Source organism: Tympanuchus pallidicinctus, unplaced genomic scaffold (assembly GCF_026119805.1).
Source record: "Tympanuchus pallidicinctus isolate F22 unplaced genomic scaffold, pur_lepc_1.0 scaffold3, whole genome shotgun sequence".
Taxonomy (NCBI): domain Eukaryota; kingdom Metazoa; phylum Chordata; class Aves; order Galliformes; family Phasianidae; genus Tympanuchus; species Tympanuchus pallidicinctus.
Genome location: NW_026294747.1, coordinates 81635521 through 81659311, shown reverse-complemented (window position 1 = coordinate 81659311; position 23791 = coordinate 81635521). Strand labels below are relative to the sequence as shown.

Here is a 23791-nt window from a genome sequence, read left to right as displayed (position 1 = left end):
AAGAACAATTATCTGATTCCATGAGGCAATTTTCAGTCCATTGGTACTGCTGACTTTCAGTAAGTGCTGATTCTCTTGTGTTTTAATTAAACAGTGCAATGGGAAGTATTGAAAATGAGAGTTTTATCATGTCATTTACATTAGTGGATTGTATCCTACGTAAATTATTTTATCTGTTAGCTCATTGCTAGCATATTGCCTTTTAAAGGGCCTCAGATTAGAAAAATGTTTATTACAAAATAATTTTTTAATATTTAAAACATTATATACTGAAAAGCAAAGACTTGGAACAGAGCTTGAGAGTATAAGAAAAATCTTAATGAATACTAAAGCCTTTATTTAAGTTAATTCAAATCACCTTGAGAATTTTCCTGTTTTGCTATGACAGTTTGAGCAGTCCCCAAGCATCTCATCTACAAGGAACATTGCAAGGAAAGTAGAAATGCATTCAGAACACAGGTTCTTCTGCTGAAGGCAAATTTGAAAGCCTCAGTGGTCAACGATGCTCTGACAAATCAATTTCTAGGACAAATACCCAGCCAGGGGATTTTGACATGCTCAGGATCATTCTAGGAGTCTATAGCAGAGCAGAAAATACTAAGATTATCCATCCAAAAATTCAGCCAAAAAAAATTCCATTATTCTCTGGCATTACTGCTTTGGAAACAGGAAAGAGTGGTAGGGGTACAAAAGAGAAGTGACATGAGAGTAACAACACTCATTTTTATAACACGCGTCATTTTGCATTGCTAAATGAGGTAAAAAAAAGTCCCACAAATAACTCGTTTTAGTGTACAGTATTTATTACCTCGACTGATCTGAAGTCAATAATTTTGATATGACTATATTAATTCTGAAATAAACATTTTTAAATACATATAAAGATGAAATACATCAACATGAGCATTTTTAATTGATCTATATTCTTAATCCACATGCAAGATATGTTGTTCAAAGATGTACATTTTCTTTCATTTTACACTGGTCCATAATAAAGCACAAGTTCTGAGGGGAAAAGCAGTGAGGAAAACGTCATATTTTCAAATAGCCCTTTTAAAAAAGAGCATCAACTATATATTAAGCCAATGTGTTTCTCTCTGATTTTGGTTTTACTTACAGTATACAGTTTTTCAAAATATACACTTCACCAATGATACACAAAGAGCGGCCCTTTACTAAGGGCAAATAACAAAAAACAGAAAAAAACATAAGAAAAGGATTCTTACAGGTTAAAAAAGTAGTATTTTAGAACATTATGCCAATTCAGAGTGTCTCCAATGCTGATAAGAAAAGTCACGCACAATGGTTTTTAAGACAATGTTGTCGTTAGTCCATTTGTCATTTGTCTGCATGCTTCATGTGAACAGAAAAAGGTACAAGAGTAAACGGAAAGTAACTCTCTCCAGTTATCTTTTAGGCCTATCTATGTCATCAATAGCAGCTAGCAGCTTCTGTCTTGCCTTCTTGTTGATGTGAGACCCCAGACAAACATTCACCAGATTTGTCAGGTGCTTAGTGGAATATTCCTGGCAAATAAAAGCAGATTATGTTATGGCAAGCAGAATAAGAACAGTGGACAAAGACTGAAAATTAAAAACTAGATATGCACACTCTGTGGGCTTTTCAAATGATAGCAGCAATCAGGAAACAAGAGAGACTCAAAGCATTAGTTAAGTCAGGTCTGGAGAGAGAGAAGTACAAAACTGTATTTTGCTGCCTGGCAGAATATAATGGAAAATGCCTACAATTTTAGTAGTATTGGATTGAGTTCACAAAGGAATAGTTACATATCTAAATCAATTCATAATGCATTTTCCATTCTTTTGGAGGTGTGGCGAGAGATACACATGCAAATGAAATAAGTTTTAAACACCACATTTTCCTAACAACTGTGACAAAACTTGATCTTTTTTTATTTTGGCATCATATTTCTGATAAGCTTTTAAATAGTTCTGTCTACAGGGCCTTCAAGCAACATTAACTTCAGTACATGACAAAGGAGGAAAGAATGACACAAAATATCACAAGAATTCTTAACACCTGTCAAAACCCACATTCACCAGTACTACCTTCACCCTTAGCATTTTCAAAGATTTAAACTAGTTTTTCCATGTAGATCACCAAACACAGCTCGCAGTCTCTCTCACAGCTCCAGGTATAACAGGGAAAACTGTATTTCAGAAAAATGTTTTTCATCCCTTTCTAGCTGGGTTTAAAATAATTCCAAAATACAGATTTCCCAATGCTCCATTTTAAAAGACTTCTTATTTTGACAGTGGACCAGCTCTAACAGCATGACAATTGCTTATAGTCTTATAATTATTAGGTTATGCTGCTCTGAAAGCATGCCAAATGCTTTGAAAACACAAATGAAGTCTTATCTCAGATAGCAAAGTTGATCCTGATTCAGTTTTATTTGTCAAAGAAAGAAAAAGCAATGACGATTATGCATTCTGCCTTACAACTTTGTTTGAGTTGCCCACTTCTAAAGGCCTAATTTCAAATTGTACTTCTTGATGATGAGTTTATGCACTTTGGTATATTCTGGACAGAAAACAAGTATTCTCAGCTTTAGTAAAGGATGGAAGCTAACCAGAGGAAAGTTGGCCCAAATACATCAGATCATTTTCTTAGACCCACTCCTAGAAGCATTTGGTGTACCTACGCTCATCCCATTCATACACATTTAAAAACGTCCTGGTATCAGAAGTACAGTAATCAACCAGAACAGCCCAGGCCAAGTGGCAAACTTCTTGATACAGTAGGGTGCAGTTATGGTAAGATTCTTGATTATCTTATGAAAACTTCCTACTCAAATCACATCGTACTATCTTCATCTATAATGCACCAATAATTTCCAACCATAATACATACACTTACATAGAGTTCAAACCAAAAAGGCATTATGCCTACTCCCTGGTGATTTTGCCTTGTTAATTCAATTGCATAAAAGAGCAACTTTTACAGGGATAGCGTCTGAAGAACAGGTTGATAAATGACTTCAATTAACTCTCAAAATTGTAAATGATCAACTACCTACAACAAAAGTATCTTCAGAATCAGAACCAATGTCTGAAAATAACAGATAGGTGCATTCTGAAGAAATCTTACATTCTCATAGTTAAAAAAGAAACCACACAAAAAAAAAACAACACAGTAAAAAAACAGAACATTTATTGGGCTGAGCCTCTCCAACCCCCACCCCTCCAGTGCAACACTGGCCTGTAATGCAGTACTATTAGTAGATTGGGCAGATGCTCCCTACAGCACTGCATAGCTATGATCTGTCAGATCTAAAATTTATTTTCAGCACATAGTTTTCCTGACAACAAAGACTATCAAATCAATATTTTTATCAGATGTACATACCAACACAGGCATTTCTTTTCCCTCACTGCTGTTCTAATCTCAGAATTGATTTACACGAAAGTCTGGGTCATTGCTGAGACTATGAAACAGATTTTACAGAGTATACAGGATTCAGATGCCTGGGATCCATCTGCTTCTTTTGCCTGTATTGAACTAGAGGTGCTGCTTAAGGAGTAGAAAAAAGTTTTCTTTGGCTTCAACCCACCTCAGAATACCAGGTAGATCAGCAGTAATTCCTACATGGAATTTCTTGTGTAAGGAGTATCGGATGGCCTACCTTTGCTCAAGCCAGACACTACCATTCATAGCACGTCTTCCTGAGATGAATTCTATCATCTTAAGAGATATGGAATGGTAATTGGTAGAAAAGGTAAATAAACCTAGATTTTCCTTTTGTCAAAATTATTCCTTCTAAATCAAGGTACTTTCATATGATAATAAACATATATCTACACACATATATATGTTTATACTGCACGCCATACGATTTGATTATAACGAATACACATATGAGTATGATCATTTTTAGCACACAGAATTAATCATTAAGAGTTGTTAGCATAATTCCACCATTCTTGGGAATCCTCCTAAAAGAGAGCAAAAAATTTAAAATTTAACTCTTACCCTGTGTTCCTTTATCCAGCGCTCCATGTCATTTTCAGTTAAGTAGTAGGCTTTAATGTAGGTCTCCACAAATTCTTTATCTGGAATAGGCCTAATGTCTGTTAGCTTTTCTAGTTTCATTAAGAATTGTTGAAAGTCCAGTTGCATCAAGGCACGTCCTTCGTTACTGCATTTCTTCACATTAGCATAACTGAAAAAAGAAACACAGTAGAAACTAACAATAAATATAAATAAATAAATAAAAATGAATCTTACTTCTCAAAGTTGTTTAATTTAGTCCTTCAAACCCCAAGGAGCAATATAATTGTTTACCCTGTGTCTACCTGTTGCACTTTTTTCCCACCTCATTCTTCCATACTCTCCTGTAATTAAGGACCCCACGTACACAGGAAAAAATATGGAAACATTGAGTAAAAAGAGTGGAATACAGAACATACTCTATGATGCAGAAGATGACAGCACAGACAAGTCGTGAACGAAAAGACTACAACACCAACTCTAAAAAGACTGGGAAACTGGTGGCAAGTTAGGAATAAGCTAAGCTAAGCTAAGCTGCTGGCTAAGTATTTCAGTTTGTATTTAGCCAAGTCAACTAGGACTCCTCTTTGCTCCCAATGAAGTTAGAAAACTTCTGCCCCACGGCTACCCTAAAGTAACTGCTAAAGTTAACAACTTCTGTTCCTAGCAATTGTCTTACTTCCTGGAAAAGATAAATACCAGCATCTCATTGAGATGTTGACAATTACACTTTATCCTCAAAAACTCAACAGCTTACCAATGCACTACAAAAATTAGAAACTTTAATACCATGACATAAGCATTATCATTACAGACATACTTACTCAAGACCAAGACTTTCATGAGCTACTTACCCTTCCACAAGAGTTCTATTGGCCAAGCGCATGCAGTGCTCCCAAAGTATATTTGAGACTATTAGTGGAATACGGACTCTCTTAGATACCTCATTCAACCTTCTGTTAAATTCTTCAAACTCCTGATAAAACATGTAAGATCATAATTCCATTAGCATTTAAAATATCATACTCTACAAATGCCTAGCAATAAATAAATAAGGAAAAAATGAACCACATACACACACTAAAATAAGAAAAAAATGTTCTCATTGCCTCACTCTCTAAATTCATCTTTAACTTTTGGAAAGCCAATATACAGACACTGAAGAAAATCCAGCGATAAGCTTTTATCCATCTAAAAACCTGCCCCATCAGCCTTCAGGGAGAACCTCAAAAATACTGCAATCGGTTTTCATTCTTCAGCATTTTGCATCAAAAAATTCCCAGGTGCTTCAGTAAGAGCTGAAAGCACCCTCTAAAAAACAAACCAAATCAAACAGTTCAGCAGTATACTGCAATGCAAATTGAAGTCGGCTGCCAGGAACTAATGCCTCTATCACTTTTAAAAAGATATCAAATAACTCAAACATAAAGGAGACCTTGACAATGAACTCTGTGTAACCATCAGAGTTTGTACTGCAGACTATAAAGGCCACACTTGTCCAACCAAGTGCTTTCGTTCCAATGCTAGAATCTCACAGTTTTGTTGTTGTTTGTTTTTCCTAGCAAACAAACAAGAGAATAACCACTAAGTTGGTGATTTCAGTGACCATTTTAACTAGTTTCTGACCAAATAACTGGTATTTAACACAAATTTTCTGAAAGAGGAATTGAGCAAGAGTAAGCAAGAGTAAGACTAAGCAGAGTACCACAGTGCTGTGCTTTAACCAGCACATAGTCACTCCAGTAAAGACAAGACTCTGTACTTATTTCTGCTAGTAGCAAGAACAATGAAAATTTTGGACAGACCTCCTTATGACAACTTAATATTTTTCAGGATGTTATATTGCTCTAATCATGCTGCCTTAACAGTTTTAGCAATGTATGCAGTAGTTTAATGCTTATATGTACTCTAGCAGACTGTTTCTCCTAAAGTATTCACCTTTAAAAGAGAGTCTACGTATATATTGTGTTGTGACATGATTTCCTTTACATCCCATTTTACATTAGCCATGAGAAGCAGCATCTGTTCATAATCAATAGCTTTAGCAGCAACAATCCAATAAACTGGTTTGCGTAGCTCATTGGCAGTTGACACAGTCTGAAATAGAATAAAAAGAAAATTCAATTCAGTAAATTTCAGGCTAGTAAGAGCAATACAAAACTATGGTTTAAAATATTTTCATCATATAGTACAAGTTTCAAATACTGCATAAAAAAATTAGCTCTGAATTACACAATTCTGACCTGAGAATAGAACTGCTGAAGAAAAGGCTTCTTTGCAGCTGGCATCACTGCATCAAGGTGGGGCTGAAGACACTCAAACTGCTCAGCCAGAAATACCCTTTGAAAATAAAGAAAATTCTCCATGAGCTAAATTAGATATTTGGAATGCCTCTATACTTCTCTTTATCTACATTTATTGGGCAACAATGGTATGTAACCTTGGTAAATTTAATACTGATAAGAACTGTATCATTTTTTGGCCAGCATATCAACATGCATACTCAATTATGAAGATTTGAAAATGTGATTGTGAACAAAATGAATAAAAAGGTTTGAATAGCCAGAACTCAATTTTCTGTTTTAATCAGGATATACTGCAAAATTCAGATCCAAAGCCTAGTAAAGCCAGTGGACAACTGTCCCACAATTTCTTCGTGGCAAGCCAGTACACACTAAAAGAAATCGCGTCAGAATTCAAAAGCAACACTACTGATTACATGTTTGCTAGTAAACTTTTAAAAACACAACATGAGATCAAATTCTTTGTTACAGGTATGATTTTTTTTTTAATAATCACTTAATAATCTTTTAATTCTCTTCTGTAAACACATTTTAAAATGAATTATTAATCTTTAATAATGCCCTCTTGTGTGGAAAACAAAATGAAATCCCATATGACTCTACTACTATTCTGATGACCGACTGAAAAAAAACTTTATAAGAGTTTTCCATTACTCTCTTGTTTTCATCTCTTCTTCACAGGTAAACTTCCACCTGTTGCCAAAAACATCATGAATGCAGCCAAGCCAATACATACTAAGCAGTTCTGGGTCTCAGCTATCAGCATCTGAGTACTGGTTTAAATATGTAAAATAATATATATGTATTTTAATAGAAATATATAAATAGATATGTAAAAAATAAAATATTTTACATATATGTGTATATATAGACATACACACACATACAGATTAAAAACTCCCATTGAGCTCTTTAAATTAAACTCTTTTTTTCTGTTAGATTTGGCTTTGTGATGTCACAAATTACTGGTGGAGCTGCAGGAAAGTTTTAATGTTTATGCTTGCAAGTGGTTAAACCAAACAGTCATGTCCTACTACTGTTAATTAAAAATTATCTCTCTTTCTCATTTTAAAATCACATTAAAGGCTAGAAATTTTTGACCTCTTTAAAAAGGTTTTGGATTGTAATCACAACTCCTTAAAAATTCCACTGATCTCAAAAAATGGTGTACAGTAAATAACCTACAAGGATTCCGTGGCTACCACTCTCTCTGCCAAACCATAGAGTGAGTTGCCAGAAGTCAAAACAACTAGATGACTGAGATGTGGGCTTGGCACCTTCTCCTTTCTTTCTTCAGCAGCTGTGAGAGTTCCTGTGGGATCAGCGGAGACCTCCTAAACACAATTGACAAACATGTAAGTTCACACTGTGTACATCATTGTCTACCTCAGAAAAAAAGAAACAGAGCAAATTTCTTATCGCACCTTAACACCCATAGAGCCTTTAGACCAACTGCCTACTGAAAGACCAACTTTTCACTCTTAGATATAGTTTCTTTAACCTGACAACAACCAAATAAGGAGATAAATCAAAATAATGTTATTCATGTGTGAGTTTTTCTGCTTCTGTGAGCTGGGAATAGCTTAGATAAAATACAAACCAAAAAATACAAAACAAAATGTTTTTTAAACATTAAGTTATCATTCCAGGACAACTTCTATATACAGCTCCATTGTAGAGAGCTTGGAAATATTCACAGCATGGGATAAAAAGCCCCACACCTCTAGATTCAGGTGCTTATGTAGCAGATAGATAGAAGAGGGAACACAGGATGAAGAATTTTTCATAGCTACCATAGTCATCTAAGCCACTGCAGAAATGGATACACAGATGGTCACTCCCTGATGTTTAACTATTTGTCAAAACCAGACCAGAATATGAAAACCAAAGTAGTTCCAGCTCTACATTAATTATTCATATCATGCTTATTGCTTACACACATGCTATAACATATGAGAAATGCTACAAAATAAAAGCAGCCAGAACTCAAATCAGGCAAAGAAGATAGAAGATACAATACTAATTTCTCAACTCATTTCTTATCCTGTGATTCTAGCATAGTAATTTTGTTGCCAAATAGGTACTACAAGCAGCCATCAGCCTGGACATACAGAACGAAAATAAATTTGGGCAATAAAACAGTGCCAAAGTAGCAGTAAAAATAGTCCAGAAGCAAGATTAGGTGTGAAACATATCTGTTGCAAAGAATGGTAAGAACACAATCAATATGACAACAAAACTGCTTAAACAATTACATTTATGGCTAGACTCCAAAAACATAATAGCATAATTCTTACACTGTTGTAGAACTTACAAGGATGATGCCAAAAACACGATAATACATAAAGCAGCTGTGCAGGGTTTTTTTGGCTGGAGATGGAAATAAACAGTGAAAAAGCTGCACTGAAATAACTAAAGGAACAAGAGTAGTGGGAGGAAAAACTGATTCAAGCTGACGATAGCAACCAAGAGGGGATTCTTTTAGGTTCACAGAAGAGAACAATTGAAAGGAGTGCATTCTTTTTTTCCTAAGAAGAAAGGGGTAAGAGCAAGCATCAGAAATACTGACTAAACTAAGTCATGATCTAACACACTTTAAATATCAGGATTTAGACAAGGAAGAATATGCACAGTAGATCTTGAAAAGAAAAAAGAGAAGGTACCACATGCAACACTTACTACAGCAGATGAAACCAAATATAGACAGATTTGGACAGCAGAATTCTGGCTGTTAAGTATGAAGTATCTAGAAACTGGTAAAATAATGCAATAAACAACAGAAGTGGAAAGTGGGCAAAGCAGGGAGCCATGAGTAATCCCCCACACAAATCCTGAACAAGACCACACTACTGACTGAGCAATACCATCACTGAGTCATTTGTAGCAGTAGAAGATCTAGCTGAAGAAGGTCAATGAGCAGAAGGTAAAACTTCAAAAGGAAGATCAGATGTTACCAGCGCAGCAATGATTAAAAAGCCTAGCTACATCACTGAGCTCTTTGAAAATGAATTCTTATTACTCTGTTCTGTGTTCACATTCAACCAGATAACTTTGCAATTATACTTGCCAGACATTTCATAACACAGTGAAACTACCATTATGCTAAGTCTATCAGAATGAATAAACAAGTTGAGAAGTCTGGATATTTGCTAAAGTTCATGCTAAAGCTCTGAAGATACCTGCCTAGCACACCCACAGTGAAAACTGGCAATAGTATTTAATGATCTAGGCATAACAGTTAATTTTTCATATTAACTGAGCCAAAGCCACAATTAATTAACTAACAAAATCCACTCTTTATCTGTCTTCTAACTTTTCCTTTCACATCATCCTCAAAAACATAACAAAGAAAAGCTTTGAAGTATTTACATATGATAAAAAAAAAACCAAAAAAACAAAAAAAAAAACCAGAGCCCACCAATCAATTCTCTAATCTTAGGAGAGACCCTGAGGGACAGGGTTAGAGAAAGAACAGCAGTGGTAAAGATTTGAAGAAAGTCTGGAAGATTGCCCTGTAGCACTTTGAATATCATTATGAATAATAAAATGATTACTTTGCTGTTTAAACAAGAAAAACAAAACCATTTTGACAACACAGGCCTGTCAATCACATCTTCATAGTTTTGTGTTTGTTTTTTTTTTCAAAGACTAACTACAAAATATATTAAATATTAGAGACTCCATTTTGTATTTTAATATTAAATATTAGAGACTCCATTTTGTATTTATCTCAATTCAAAGTTACCCATAACTTCAGTACTGTTAATATCACATATATCACATATTAACCAATTTTTTCCTTTATCTGCCCAATCCCATAAATATCTTACATTATTTATTTAACACAGAAAGCATCTGAAGACACAAAATGCATACAAGACAGGCACGTCTGTGTTTAACCATGGAGTCAAACTCTGCTTCAGATATACTGGCCAGACAAACTATCAGTATTTCTTTCTCCTTGTTCTAGAACAGATGCAGAAGCGTGCTAACAGTAAAAAGCAATGATGACATGACTGAGAGCAGCAACATAGGCATACATTCAGACTGGAACAAGAAAAAAATACTACAAACTATTTAAAGAAATCAGTTGTTTTGCAATAGACTGGACTTGCTACAGTTAACCCTTCCAGTAATGTAAGAAAATCTGCAAAGCATACTTCTATTCTCAGAGTTACTTTTGACTACTTATAGAAAATAGGAAACTCCAGTAAAACTGGAAGGGGGAAAAGCTGCACCAAGCAATAGAGGACCGATGTCATTTATCTGGACTTCAGCAAGGCCTTTGACATGGTCCCCCACCACATCATTATCTCCAAATTGGAGGAATGTGGATTTCGTGGGTGGACCACTCGATGGATATGAAATTGGTTGAAAGGCCGCAGACAGAGGGTGGTCATCAGTGGCTCTACATCCAGGTGGAGGCCAGTAACGAGCAGCATCCCCCAGGAGTCTGTCTTGGGACTGGTGCTCTTTAACGTCTTTATCAATGACATTAGTGACGGAATCGAGTGCACCCTCAGCAAGTTTGCTGACGGCACCAAGCTGAGTGGTGTGGTTGACACAGCGGAAGGAAGGGATGCCATGCAGAGGGACCTCAACAGGCTGGAAAGGTGGGCCCGGGTGAACCTCATGAAGTTCAACATCGCAAAGTGTGGAGTTTTGCACTTGGGCCAGAGGAATCCCAGGCATCCACACAGACTGGAAGGAGCAGTCTTTGAGAGCAGCCCTGCAGAGAAGGACCCAGGGGTCTTGACAGATGAAAAACTTAACATGAGCCACCAGTGTGCCCTTGAGGCTCGGAAAGCGAATGGTATCCTGGGCTCCATCAGAAGAGGGGTGGCAGCAGGGGTGGCAGCCCTCTCTACTCTGCTCTTGTGAGGCCCTATCTGGAGTACTGCGTCCAGGTCTGGAGCCTCCAGTACAAGAAGGACAGGGAGCTGTTGGAGAGGGTCCAGAGGAGAGCCACAAAGATGATCAGGGGACTGGAGCACCTCCCCTACAAAGACAGGCTGAGGGAGCTGGGTTTGTTCAGCCTGGAGAAAAGAAGGCTGCAGGGTGACCTCATTGCAGCCTTTCAATACCTAAAGGGAGCCTACAAACAGGAGGGGAATCAACTGTTTGAAAGGGTTGATAACAGCAGGAAAAATTAGTAATTGATAATCTTTCAAAACTGAAATTCTCTTTACCTCCTACTTCTAGTATAGAACTTTAGCTTTACAATTATGTTTTAAATTCATATACACACACAATAGGAACAATTTTAGTTTTGATTCTGCTATGAGAAAATGGCAATATTTTTAAACCTTACGGAAGAAATCCTGAAGTTAGTAATAAGTATTAAGTGGAATCTGAAAGGCATGGCAAAAATTAGAATATTAGAAGACATTCTAATAGTCAAATAGTCTACAGGTACATCATGTCCATCTGACACATGGACACACTTAAACTGGATGTGCACCGTTAGCCAAAAAAAAGCAGAGTGATCTCAAACATTTTCCTAAAACACCATTAACCTTGCAGGATTACTCCACTAGCTCTGCACTTAAAGAATTGTAATTGATAGTTTCAGTAACATTATGATCATATAATACAACCCAATAAATATTTACCAAACATAAGTCCTTACTGCATGCAAAAGCTGTTTAAAAATAGCTCACCTCAAAGTAATCACTTAATATAAAAAGATTTCTGATTAGAGCAGATGTACAGAAATCAACACGTAGTTTACACACACACACACACACACACACACACACACACACACACCCTGCTAATCTTAATTCTAATAGTTCTTGAAACTTGATGATGAAAATGACTGGCAGAGCCAATTGTAAAAGCACATTGCATTCAAAGATAACAGTGCTATTTGAATATGTCTTAATATGGTAAGATTTGAAAATCATAGAATCATAGAATCACCAAGGTTGGAAAAGACCTAAAAGATCACCCAGTCCAACCATTCACCTATTCCCAATAGCTCCCACTAAACCATGTCCCTCAACACGACATCCAGTCTTTCCTTGAATACCCCCAGGGTCGGTGACTCCACCACCTCCCTGGGCATCCATTCCAGTGCCTGACCACCCCTTCTGAAAAGTAATACTTCCTCATGTCCAGCTTGAATCTCCCCTGCCGTAGCTTGAAACCATTCCATGATACTTTTAAATACTCCTACTACTTTTCATGTTAAAAGATTGTTATTTTCTTAAAGCTTACAAAAGTTGGTAATCCTGTCTCAGCCATAGGGAAACTAAAGCAAATGAAGAAGGCGTAGCTGCCATGGTAAACCCCATTCAATATGCCTTGAAAGAGAAGACCATTAAAAATGAAACATACTCTCTTGGGAATCTATTCTATTAATTTTCTATTTATTTATAATCCTCTGCGGGCAATTTACAGCATTATGAAGTGCCATGCAAGCAACCTTACAATGCAAGTACTTTTCACTGGCCCTAGAGTTGAGTTCACCAGCGTTGCCTCACAGTATGCCTGAAGTTTCCAATTGCACTGGCAGCACTAACCTAGTCCCACAGTACTGCTCCTTCACCATCCTTGTCACAAAACAAAGATTTCCCACACCTCAACTGAGCCAGTCTCACTGATTTCAGTAACAGACTTCAAAAAACTTTGTGTAGAAACTTACAGGACCTTTGCATTTCAATTATTTCTTAGTGTTCCAAAATAAATGGCAGACTTTTTTGCATAAAAAAACTACCAGAAATCATCAAGCTTATTGCCTTGTTTAGCTTAATGCAAAAACTTTTGTGTCAGGAATCACTGTGTGCTGAGAAAATGAATGGTAAAATGCTTAAAAAAAATACACTACAGGTAAGCCTCCACAAGAAGGCACTTCCACTGCCACATCCTTGGGAATCTCAGCATCTATCCAAAAAAAGTAAGTCAAGCTGATTTGATCACACACTTTTTTATTGCAACATTTTTTTAAATCCAAAGACAGTTTCATTAAGAGCTGCTGCTGGTTCCGAGGTGCTCAGCTGTGACTGGCATTCCTCTGGGACTAGAAATCAGCCCAAGCTTTTGCTGTCCAGCAAGAAAGTCTACCAGTGACTGATGTGAGACGGCACAGTGACTGCCCAAAGAGAGGGGCACAACAGTTGCCAAGAACCAGAAAATTTATTCAAACAAATAAGAACAAATAAGCCAGAAAGCTTTCATTTTCAGTAGATTATTCCAGTCAAGTTGGGCAATTCTGCTGAACAAACAAACAAGCGTGGAGAACTCTGAATGAATAATGTGAGGAAGCAAAGCAGCTGCAATGTCCTATCATATTTTTAAAGTGTCTGTCACGTCAAGACTTTCTTTTTTACAGATAGAATTTTCTTCTTGACAAGCACTTCACACAACACCATAAACTGTCATTACATACGTTGTATAAATCTATTTAAAGAAAAAAAAGCACAAAATATCTTTGCAAGATGGGTTGGAAAGTCAGGTGTGCAGAAAGAAAAACGTTCCCTGCAATATTCCTTATCTTATTTGTGCAGCTGAGAACCTAAATTTTTCATCTCTGCACCATCAGTCTCTAACCTACTGTCATCACCAGAAGATACACTTTATGGGAAAAGACCCCAAAAGCAAAGACAAAATCTAAAATACATTAAACAATACTTCTCTATACAAGCAATTTTTTCCATCTGCTGTTCTACATATTGCATTGCAATGCTTATATACTTTACTGCAGTGATTTATTTTTCTACTTCTGTAAGGCACGTTAACTAACAAACTTCATTCTAAATCTCAGTTTTAAATGAGGAAACCAGTTTGCAATGAAATATTTATGGATATTCTGTTCATCTGCTCCAAATACCTCACTGTCGAAAGCAGCAGTATCGTCTCAGGCAGCTATTTGCATGAACAGGACATTAATAAACAGTGTCTAGGTAATGGCAGTACCGTGACTAAGCAAAGAAGTTGCTTAGAGATAGATAAAGCAAGGCATCGTAAACAGAAGTTTCCCTTCCAAATCACCAATTACTGCAGATCACTGTCTGATCGATGCCAAATATCTACTTGGGTGCTTACTGGTCACCATGAATTGATATGATTAATAAGCATCATTACTATCACAAAAACACAGTCCTGGTAAGAATGACAAGCACAAGGATGGGATGTGTGTAGATCTCCCCATGCCTCCCACTTGGGGAACTGGCAGTGAGGAGACATAAGCTGTTCAAAACATGTTTATTTCAATGTGTTTGGACAAATGAAAGCTGCACCTTAACACTGTGAATCACTCTTCTCTCTTTCTTTTAATACATCCTGCTACCTGTAGACTTCTATTTCTGGAGAATCAGAATTATTATCTCTGAAGTTGTTGCGTAGAAGAAATGTACTGAAGCTACCTTTCACTTGCTGAAGAAAGGGCTGACTGAGGAGTTCAAATGTACGTACGAAATTCAGAACATATCAAACAAACTTCTGAAAGTTGTATCATCCTCTTTTCTCTTGGAACGACCCAGTCTAAACTTCTGAATAGTCTTAAGACAGACAGTAGAGTTCTACCTTCACTGGTACTGAGAAATTACTGAGAACTTGTTTGAGCTCTATTAAGTTTTGACAAAGCCTCAGGCATAGAATGAGAATAAAAACTTGTTGAGAATATACTTATTCAAATAAAACATCAAAAGATGCTGCTAGCAGGAAACAAAATTTAGCAGAAATGAGGGCCCTGAATAAAGTTACTATGAATAGAAGACAATGCAAAAATAAATAAGTAAATAATAAATTCCTGACAAGCCACAAGACTGAACTTCACAATATGAACATGAAGAATATCTACAGAAAGCAGCTTTAAGGTATGAGAAATACGCATTTTAATGACATGAAGATTAACCTTGATTTTCTAAGTTCTTAGTGATTATAATAACAGAAATACCCAGAAAATAAATTTCCATTGACAGCGTGAGACCAGTGTAAGTCCATAAAATTCATAAATTTGTAAGATTAATAAATTTAATTAAACGGCTTAAAGTTAGCAGACACAGCTATTAATCCCAAAGGACACTAGCATTATCTGTAACAGTACTGTTAAATGATGACGAAAAAGAAATCCAGTTATTATTCTCAATTATTCTTGACATTTTTCTGCAATAATGACAAATCCTTAACTGATTTGTTTGCAATATCTTCCTAATTTTATTTTATTTTTTTCCTTTTCTGAACACATTGCACTTGAGATAAATATCAAAATGACTTTAGGTTTTTTCTGCATTATGGAGGTTATTAGTTATGTTATGCTCCCTCTACTGACCTTGTAAGAAATGACTCAAACTCCCTTAAAATGCTTCTCTAAAAGAACAATTTAGAATTTGACTGTTCTGAATGTTCAAAGAAATTCAAAAAGGCACCTCAGTACAATTCTGTGAAGTGCCAAATCCCTATGAAAGTCAAAGTACAGCATTTGCAACCCAATTCTGCCTTCAAAAACGAATCCTTCCTCCATTATCTGCAGTATTAACTACATTACATCCTATTTACAACACTCAATACATTTCTTCACAATGTTTCGAGTGTTTTATATTTAGGTTAAATAAAGAGTGCACAGTTCCATTTTTGCAAAGTTCTCTACTATATTTCTTTATAAACTGCTCCTCAGTTGAACCTATGAAACCTACCTGAAGACTCCTATACTGTAATGCTGTAATGTGATGTGAAGGAACAGTAATCTACTACCACTGTGAGATAAGCACCATATTTACTTTTCACTTTCTGAAAATGACTCATGAAGTGACTGATGTGGTATAATTTATAAAATACAACAGGTAACATTCCACAATATTCAGACGTGACATAACAAAGCACTGAACATATTAATGATATTATACACTGAATTTGTTTATCAGTGGCTTACTGCTCTGCTGTTCTTTCACTGAAAAAAATGAGTTGTCTCTTGTGCTGCTGTTGGGTGTATTTTTAGTAGGTTTAATTTAATAAGGACGATATTGGAACATCACTGTGCTTTTATTACATAAACCATACAGCATTTTAAGATTTAAATACATAATTGTGTTATTACATCTAGTAGAAGCTATTAAACTAATTCTAGTACGCATCAAGAACAAATAATTTCACACAGTAATGATATCTACATTACTATATACCAAGAAATAGTTTTTGTCATCAGATATGAGAAGATGGGGGAAAAAATAAAAAAAATCAGTAAGTTATGATGAAATACAATTGATGAATTGCTGACACAGCCCCGTTTCACATTCCAAATCCAGATACTTACTAGATCAATGAGGCTCTCCTGGATTCTGTTCAGTGTGGTGCGTAATCTGCTACTACTGAGGCCCAATCCTGTCGATTCAAACTGGAAGAAATATATTCTACTTAAGTTTGGAAAGTAAAAATCCTTGGTTTACTGCAATACAACAAAACTTCAGTTTGTAAGCACTGGATACAATTTATTCACATTAAAGTTTTAATACATAACTGTAACTCTACAAAATGAAGATCAACAAGGTCACTGCATTTAGCATGACACTTATGTAAAGGATGGCCTGAGCACATTTCATGAAGATGACAGCTTACCATTTCTGCCAATGAGCATTCAGCATGCTTTATAACACACTGTACATGGGCACAGGACCCAAGATGACCTCACCTGGGAGACCAGACCCAAAAGGCACATCACAGTGTCCCCAGTGAGTCAAAGCCAAATAGCTTTGACTATAAAGTTTCTTGTAATCCCTTACTGAATATCTAACTTGCAACTGTATAATTATAGCCACTGATCTTTAACAGTTGTTATTAGTTAATGTCTATAAAGATTTATCTAATGAACATGCCATCTTCACGTTCATGGCTCAGCAGCATTACAGGGAAGGTGTTCAACTGGGATAAATTAACATTCATTGCCTGATAGATGCAATGAATTATACCAGCTGAGGGGCTGATCTGATGTGTAATTAATATAGCTACTTGTCCTCTATTTCCAGTTACAAAGAAACAAGAACAAACACACAAACCAAAGACAGTGGAAATGGGATAAGTAAGAAATACTGTTTAAGAAAGTGGAAGTATCTGAATACAGTTCTGGTGTGTGATTCACACCAAAAAAGCAATTTACTAAACAATATTTAGAGCAATTATGTCTATGGTATTAGACTCCCTTTCGATGCGCATAATCAGGGAAGAAAGTCAAGTCCAATCCCTCATTTTACATACAAAAGGGAATAATTGAGGTCCCTATTTACTGCATCTAAACTTTCTCATTTAAGATGTCCACACATCCTAATCTCCCCATACACTCAATGAAAATTACCTTGCAGCAGAATTACCACTGGAAGTATTCTCTGTTGAAATCTAGAATTTGATCCAGGAGACACAGATCAGTATCCTAATGTCCCTGTCTGACAAAATGTTCCAGATAAAAATGTGGGGTATTTTTGGTGTGCAATTCTATTCACATTTTTACTGTAGAAATAGCAGTTTTGAGCTGCCTTCAGTTTTGCAGGTACATGGGCAAAAAAGAAAATCTGCTTTTTTTCCCCTTACTCTTTAAGAACGCGCTTTTCATTTCCCAAATCATCTTTTATTTCATCCTTAATATCATGTAACAGTTTTTCAAGTTATGGCCACAATGATTGCAAACTCAAGACTAGCTATTTTCTCTATCAAAGTAAAAAAGAGCAGGAAAACAAAAACTGCAAGGAAAAGAATTATTTATCTATTTAAAATATATTTGCAAGTTTAAACCATTATATTTCACTTTAAGCAATTCTCTTCTGCACCATCAAAATGCACACCACAATCTGCCACTAACCCTTTCTCTTCTTGCCTTTCAGATACCAACTTTTCACAGCTATCAATTTTGTTAAATTTTTATTTTTTAATAGTATTTTAATAAAATATTTCTTAATAATGCATTTCTTTTTTAAAAACTGGACATTTCACCCTTGAAACATTCATGAATAATAAGGAATGAATAAACACATTTAGATTTCCATAAAACATTACAACTCAAGAGCTCCAGATTCATCAGGCAATGCCCAAAGCAGTGCATTTATATTTATAAGGAAAACAAAACAAAGTAAAACAAAAACCAGAAAAACACTTGTTCTACTGCACTTTTTTTCCCCTCAAGGCCAAAACCTCACAGCTTCGAACAGAATACACCACTCAGCAGTATAATTGTTTTGCTACACAGTTAGTTTTTTACTACTAGTTTTTGCTATTTATACATGCAAAACAGCAGATATTTAAATGTCACAAACTGATGACTTTGTAAGTTTAGCGTTAGAGAATTTGTACTCATCACCAGTTCTATGTGACTTATCTTACAGAAAAAAAATCTAAGTATTTTCTGTAAAAATGGTCATTAAGATTTATATATTTACATGTGTTGTCAAAAAAATTAAAACTCGCCTTAAATTTTTTTCTCTAAGGAAGACTATTCTGTGATACGTTCATCAATATCACGACTTTAGTGAATAGGTATTAAATAAAAGTTCTTTCTTTTAATTTTGTATTATGTCTTTCCAAAATCTGAGATAAAAAAAGAAAGACTTAACACGTACCCCAGGAATTAAAAAGAATTTGAAAAAACAATTCTGATTACAATAGCGTGCAAACTTTGTCAGTGAAGAATGCCAAATACTGTCTACGTAGGATAATTGTTCTAAAGAGTTCTGGAAAGGACAATGACACAAGACCAGACAGCAGTCAACACGATCACTCTTGTGCTAACTTACACAAATAACATGGGCACAGTGTTTTAATTGCTTAAGGAGGTTATAATACCAACATATTTCTAAGGATCCCATTATTTATATATATATATATATATATATATATATATATATATATATATAATATGTATTTATAAAAACATTTTATAATATTATTTATAAATAAATAATATTATTTAAATATTAATAATATTAATACAATAATAATATTTATTAATATTAATTAATAAATAATATTGATACAATATTATTTATAAATAAATGTATTTATATATATCTAAGTGTGTATGTATATACATATGCGTGTGTGTGTGTATGTATATATATATATATATAAATAATTACAACAGGAACATTGACAGTGGTCTAGGTCTAAATCACATACCACCAACCATCTCTACTTTTTTTAAAGGTTTAAAACACAGTGAGAACTGAGAACATTCAAGGAGCATTACAAGAGGGTTTATCTTATTCGTAGAACCTTGCTAAGGGTTATGTTTCCCATAGAAAACCATTTGTCAAAATAAAAATTAGGCACACTAGGAAAGCAATACAATTTTACCATTCACCTGCTACAGCATTTACCTGCCTAGCACTGGGCTGTTCTCTGTTAGAAGTAGAAAGTGAGGAACTCGGCATAGGCTTTAAAAACACAAAACAGGAGGTGCAAAAAACCCAAATGTAACACAATGTAAATAGCAAAGTAGCTGATTAAGCCAATGGAAATCAACTAGTTTAACAGAAGACGTAACAAAACTCACCACCATCACCAACAAAAAAAAAAAAAAAAAAAAAAAAAAAAAAACACACCAAAAACACTCATCTTCTAAACACAAATTGCAAATGCATTTGTCCTGCCAAACAGCTCAAAACCATTTAGAACCATATGTTGACAGTCCGAAAATCCACTGTGATTTGCCAAAAGATGATGATGAATTTGGAACCCCGTTACATTAATGCTGTGAAATAATCCAGGGGCCAAAAGAGGATAAAATTGTTTTTACGTGCAGCTTTTAAATGCTTTAAGACAATTCTGCAGAAAGATCCATGTTATGTACAGACATTGCCAACAAGCATTTATTTCAACTACAATACTCAAAGCCCAAAAATATTTTTATTAATCCAATTAGGTTGACAGAGAGATAATAGATCTGAAAAACTATTTCAAACCTCTTAAATCTGAGTTACTACTCAACCTTCAGGGCACCCTTCTCCTCTTCAGCTATTCATGTCTATGTCTGAGAAATAAATACAGAAAAACCAAATCACCTAAACCTCTCTGGGCTCCAAGCCACTGCAGACTGCTTCTTTATTCCCCACTTTCTGCCACTACTTCCAGGTACTTGTCTTTCTTCTCCATTCAAAATATTTGAATACTGAGTACCTATTCAAATGCAATTGGTTTCATGTCCCAGTGACAATGATGCTTCCTATCCTTACTCTCCTCACTGCACTGGATAATCAGACAGCCATTTAGATAATTAGATAATCAGCCTTAGCTTACTCCTGCATTCAGATCCATTCTGGTAACACTCATTTTTTGGGGAATCATATATTTGGTACTGTTTTAAGTAAAGACTGCTCCTCAGTATTCTCATTCTGTGTATACTCTGATACTCCAAAATAAATATCTTTTCAACCTACCGTATCATTTCGGCCAAAAAATGTATAGACTGCATACAGATAGTAGTCGAAGAGCTGGGACATGAAGTGGATGACATCAAATGCAATAGGCTTGAGAATGTTCATCATCTGCATATACTTCCCTTGAAAATGAAGACAGAAGATCAGACTCTTCAGTGCAAGTTTAACAAGGACAGTGGTGAGCTTCAGAGACTCAAAAATGCTTTTACAAACCGTATTAATTAGCCTTGAATATTGATCAAATGCAATTTAGCAATGTTTTAGAGATAAGGAGGTTTAAAAATAAACATGACTAAGACACATAAAATGACACAAGACTTCTCCAAAAGAGGTTGTCAGTCTGTATCAAAACGTCTTGAACAATTCTTTTAGCCTTTTGGTATCAAGTTCAAAACATAAGACCTTCCCATTCATCCACAACATTCAGATTAATTCAGCCCCAGATTAATGATCCTTGCAAGTACTCTGTAGCAAATGATACACAGAGCCACTCAAGATGTTTACATTTAGTGAGTGTTTACATATGCACATACAGACATCTTACAAGCAATAGGAAAGTACATTATAAAAATGACATACCCAAAACTGGGAGTTTAGGAATGATGTGTTTCAAATCTGCGTGTTATCATTTCCTGCTAACCTTCCTTTTTATCTTTTGTAAAAAGTGAAGGAAACAATATACCATAAAGGACTATCTAATTTTTTTTTTTCTGATCAAGGAGAGAGATTTCCATTGCAGGCACTTCAAGAATGAATGACTGCTAAATGACTGCTCTATCAGCACAGAAGATGAAGAATATATAAGCTCCAGACTCCTAAGAGGAGCTGCTCCTAAGAGGATCCCTCCCCTTCAAAAAACCACCAAAAAGACACACACTTAAAAATAGAAACAAAGGCAAATAAACAAGCAAAAAAAAAAAAAAAAAAAAAAAAAAACCCTACCTCTACAACTTTGGACTGTGTTGTACAAAAGAGCACTGACATTTCTGTAGTGCGGTGGAATCAGATCAGGTCAGAAAAAGACAGGGCAAGAAAACCAAATTGTTTTCAGCTGTACATTGGAAATGTTTCTATAGGAGTAGGATGACAGAATACAACAATTGCTGGCAAAAGCAAATCAAAAGGAATGGAAATTTTGTAAGGCAAATCCAAGCAGAACTTGAAGAAAAACTAAACCACTATTTGTTTACTTCATTTCACTGGATTAATTTTCTACTTTAGCACGTATTACTGAATGTACTAAAATACGGACAGCCAGGGAAAAAATTAATTCTTTCTCTTCCATCCTGCTCTCTGCTGTTGTGCATCTGACTTCAGGGAAAAAAAAAAAAAAAAAATAAGAATATCAGGACCTGCCTTTATGTTTTAGTTGAATCAAACTGATTATAGCATTTGAATTCAGAAAGCAATTTTTCCCTGCAGGATTAATTATAGTTATTTTGTTTTCTAGCATAGGGCATGGAGATGTTTTTCCATAGGGTCATAAGAAAAGTGTACTTAAAGAAAAACTTCTTTTTCTGAGACCCCAGACTTACTGCTGGCTAGTTCAGAAATGACATACTACTTGCCCCATTTGCATCTCAACAGTGTATCTGTATTTTAATATAGATACTATATAGATGATTGAAGTATAATATATATAGAATACATATAATAATACAAAAATATATAATAAACTTTGGGTTATTATGGACAGCAACTTTTGAACGAAGATGTAAATTCAGTTCATCCAGCATGTCAGATATAGCAGATCAGTTAACAAAATATCATATTTCAGACATGTTTTGATGTGACAGGTTGATAAAATTCTGTGTGAGGGTGCCAAAATAATTTACTTCTCCTGTAGTCAGCAACATTTTTAAAGTTAACACTGTGCACAGAAAACTAACTTACTAATTAGTAGAGAAAATATTGTTTTACACAGAGAAATCAAGTATCAAATTTAGCTGTTAGTATCAGGGATAGTAACTTGATTTTTTAAACAATTACTTGTGATCATAAAAGACCACATTAATTTGACAAATATGTGACACAACTATCGTGGGATGATACAGCACTATGGCAAGAATTGAGCAAAACCTGATTTTGCTGCTTTTCACATCCTTATCTAGCCTAAACAACCTGCCTGAATATTACACAACTGTGCCCCAGTTTGCCAACACACTCAAGAATATATTTCATTATTTTTGGAGATTTGACAAGAGTTACAGTATCTAACAATTTGGCAGGTTAACCCAGGTGTTAATTCCACTCTTAGTTATCAATGTTTTGACCTACAGCATTAAGAATAAACTGAAATGCAGACCTAAAATGTTCCATCTGTTTTCCAAAAGGGAACAACAAATGCAATTAATTTCAGCAGAGTCTACATGGAAATTTATGAATGTCTGGAAAGGATGATACGCTATCAAAGTAGCTGCCATCTTCATGTGTGTCTGAATATTTTTATTGCTACGGGCTGATTTTTTCCACTGATTTTGAGGTAAACACAGTTCTCAAACTTGCCTGCAACCTATGCATAATAATGGGTGATGTGTCACTTTCAGGACAGTTAGATTTCCAAATATCTGTGTGGCTGGCATAAACATGCAAGGTAGTCTCTTGGGCTGTGTCCTACACTTTTCCAAAGGGCTATGCACTGCCCAAGCACTGTCCCTATAAAAATCTTCTGTAGCCAAGAACATTTCTCTATTACTACATCACTCAGCATCTTTACACAAAAGCGTTCCAAGAACATTTCCTCCTTAGTTTCTCTAAGAGGATGCCAAATTTTAACCTCTATACATTGTTACCTACTTGCAGTAAAGTTCATGGTTTGGGTGAAAAACATGTAAAAGAAAATTCCCGAACAGCACTAACAGCCACACCAGAAATTTCCAGAAATACTTGTAAACACCACTTTGAGTTTATGTAAGTCAAAGTAGCTCTACTTTCTATAAACAATTCATAATGGCCAAATCTCCTGAACATTTGCCAGGGTGGTTTTTTTTTTTGTTATTGTTGTTGTATGTTAGTTTGTTGTTTGCTTGGGGCTTTTCTGGAAGCGTTCAGCATTTCCAGCAATTATTCTGTCCTTCAAGACAGCAGTTTTTTCTATTGGACTGATCTACATATATC

At 35.4% G+C, this 23791-nt stretch overlaps 1 protein-coding gene across 2 annotated transcripts in view; it reads right to left on the bottom strand.

Moving 5' to 3' along the window:
• Nucleotides 1-782: 782 nt before the first annotated feature.
• Nucleotides 783-23791, bottom strand: part of VPS50 (VPS50 subunit of EARP/GARPII complex) — a 65781-nt gene continuing 42772 nt past the window's right edge. The window contains exons 21-29 of one of the 2 annotated variants that reach the window (XM_052693236.1): nucleotides 20675-20796; nucleotides 19616-19672; nucleotides 16570-16650; nucleotides 7500-7648; nucleotides 6255-6351; nucleotides 5950-6108; nucleotides 4866-4987; nucleotides 3994-4183; nucleotides 783-1526 (exon numbers count right to left, since the gene is read on the bottom strand). In XM_052693236.1, the coding sequence (XP_052549196.1) occupies nucleotides 1407-1526; nucleotides 3994-4183; nucleotides 4866-4987; nucleotides 5950-6108; nucleotides 6255-6351; nucleotides 7500-7648; nucleotides 16570-16650; nucleotides 19616-19672; nucleotides 20675-20796 (1097 nt within the window). In that variant the 3' untranslated portion in view covers nucleotides 783-1406. The remainder of the gene's footprint in view (nucleotides 1527-3993; nucleotides 4184-4865; nucleotides 4988-5949; nucleotides 6109-6254; nucleotides 6352-7499; nucleotides 7649-16569; nucleotides 16651-19615; nucleotides 19673-20674; nucleotides 20797-23791) is intronic. The other variant, XM_052693237.1, reaches the window with a different exon arrangement.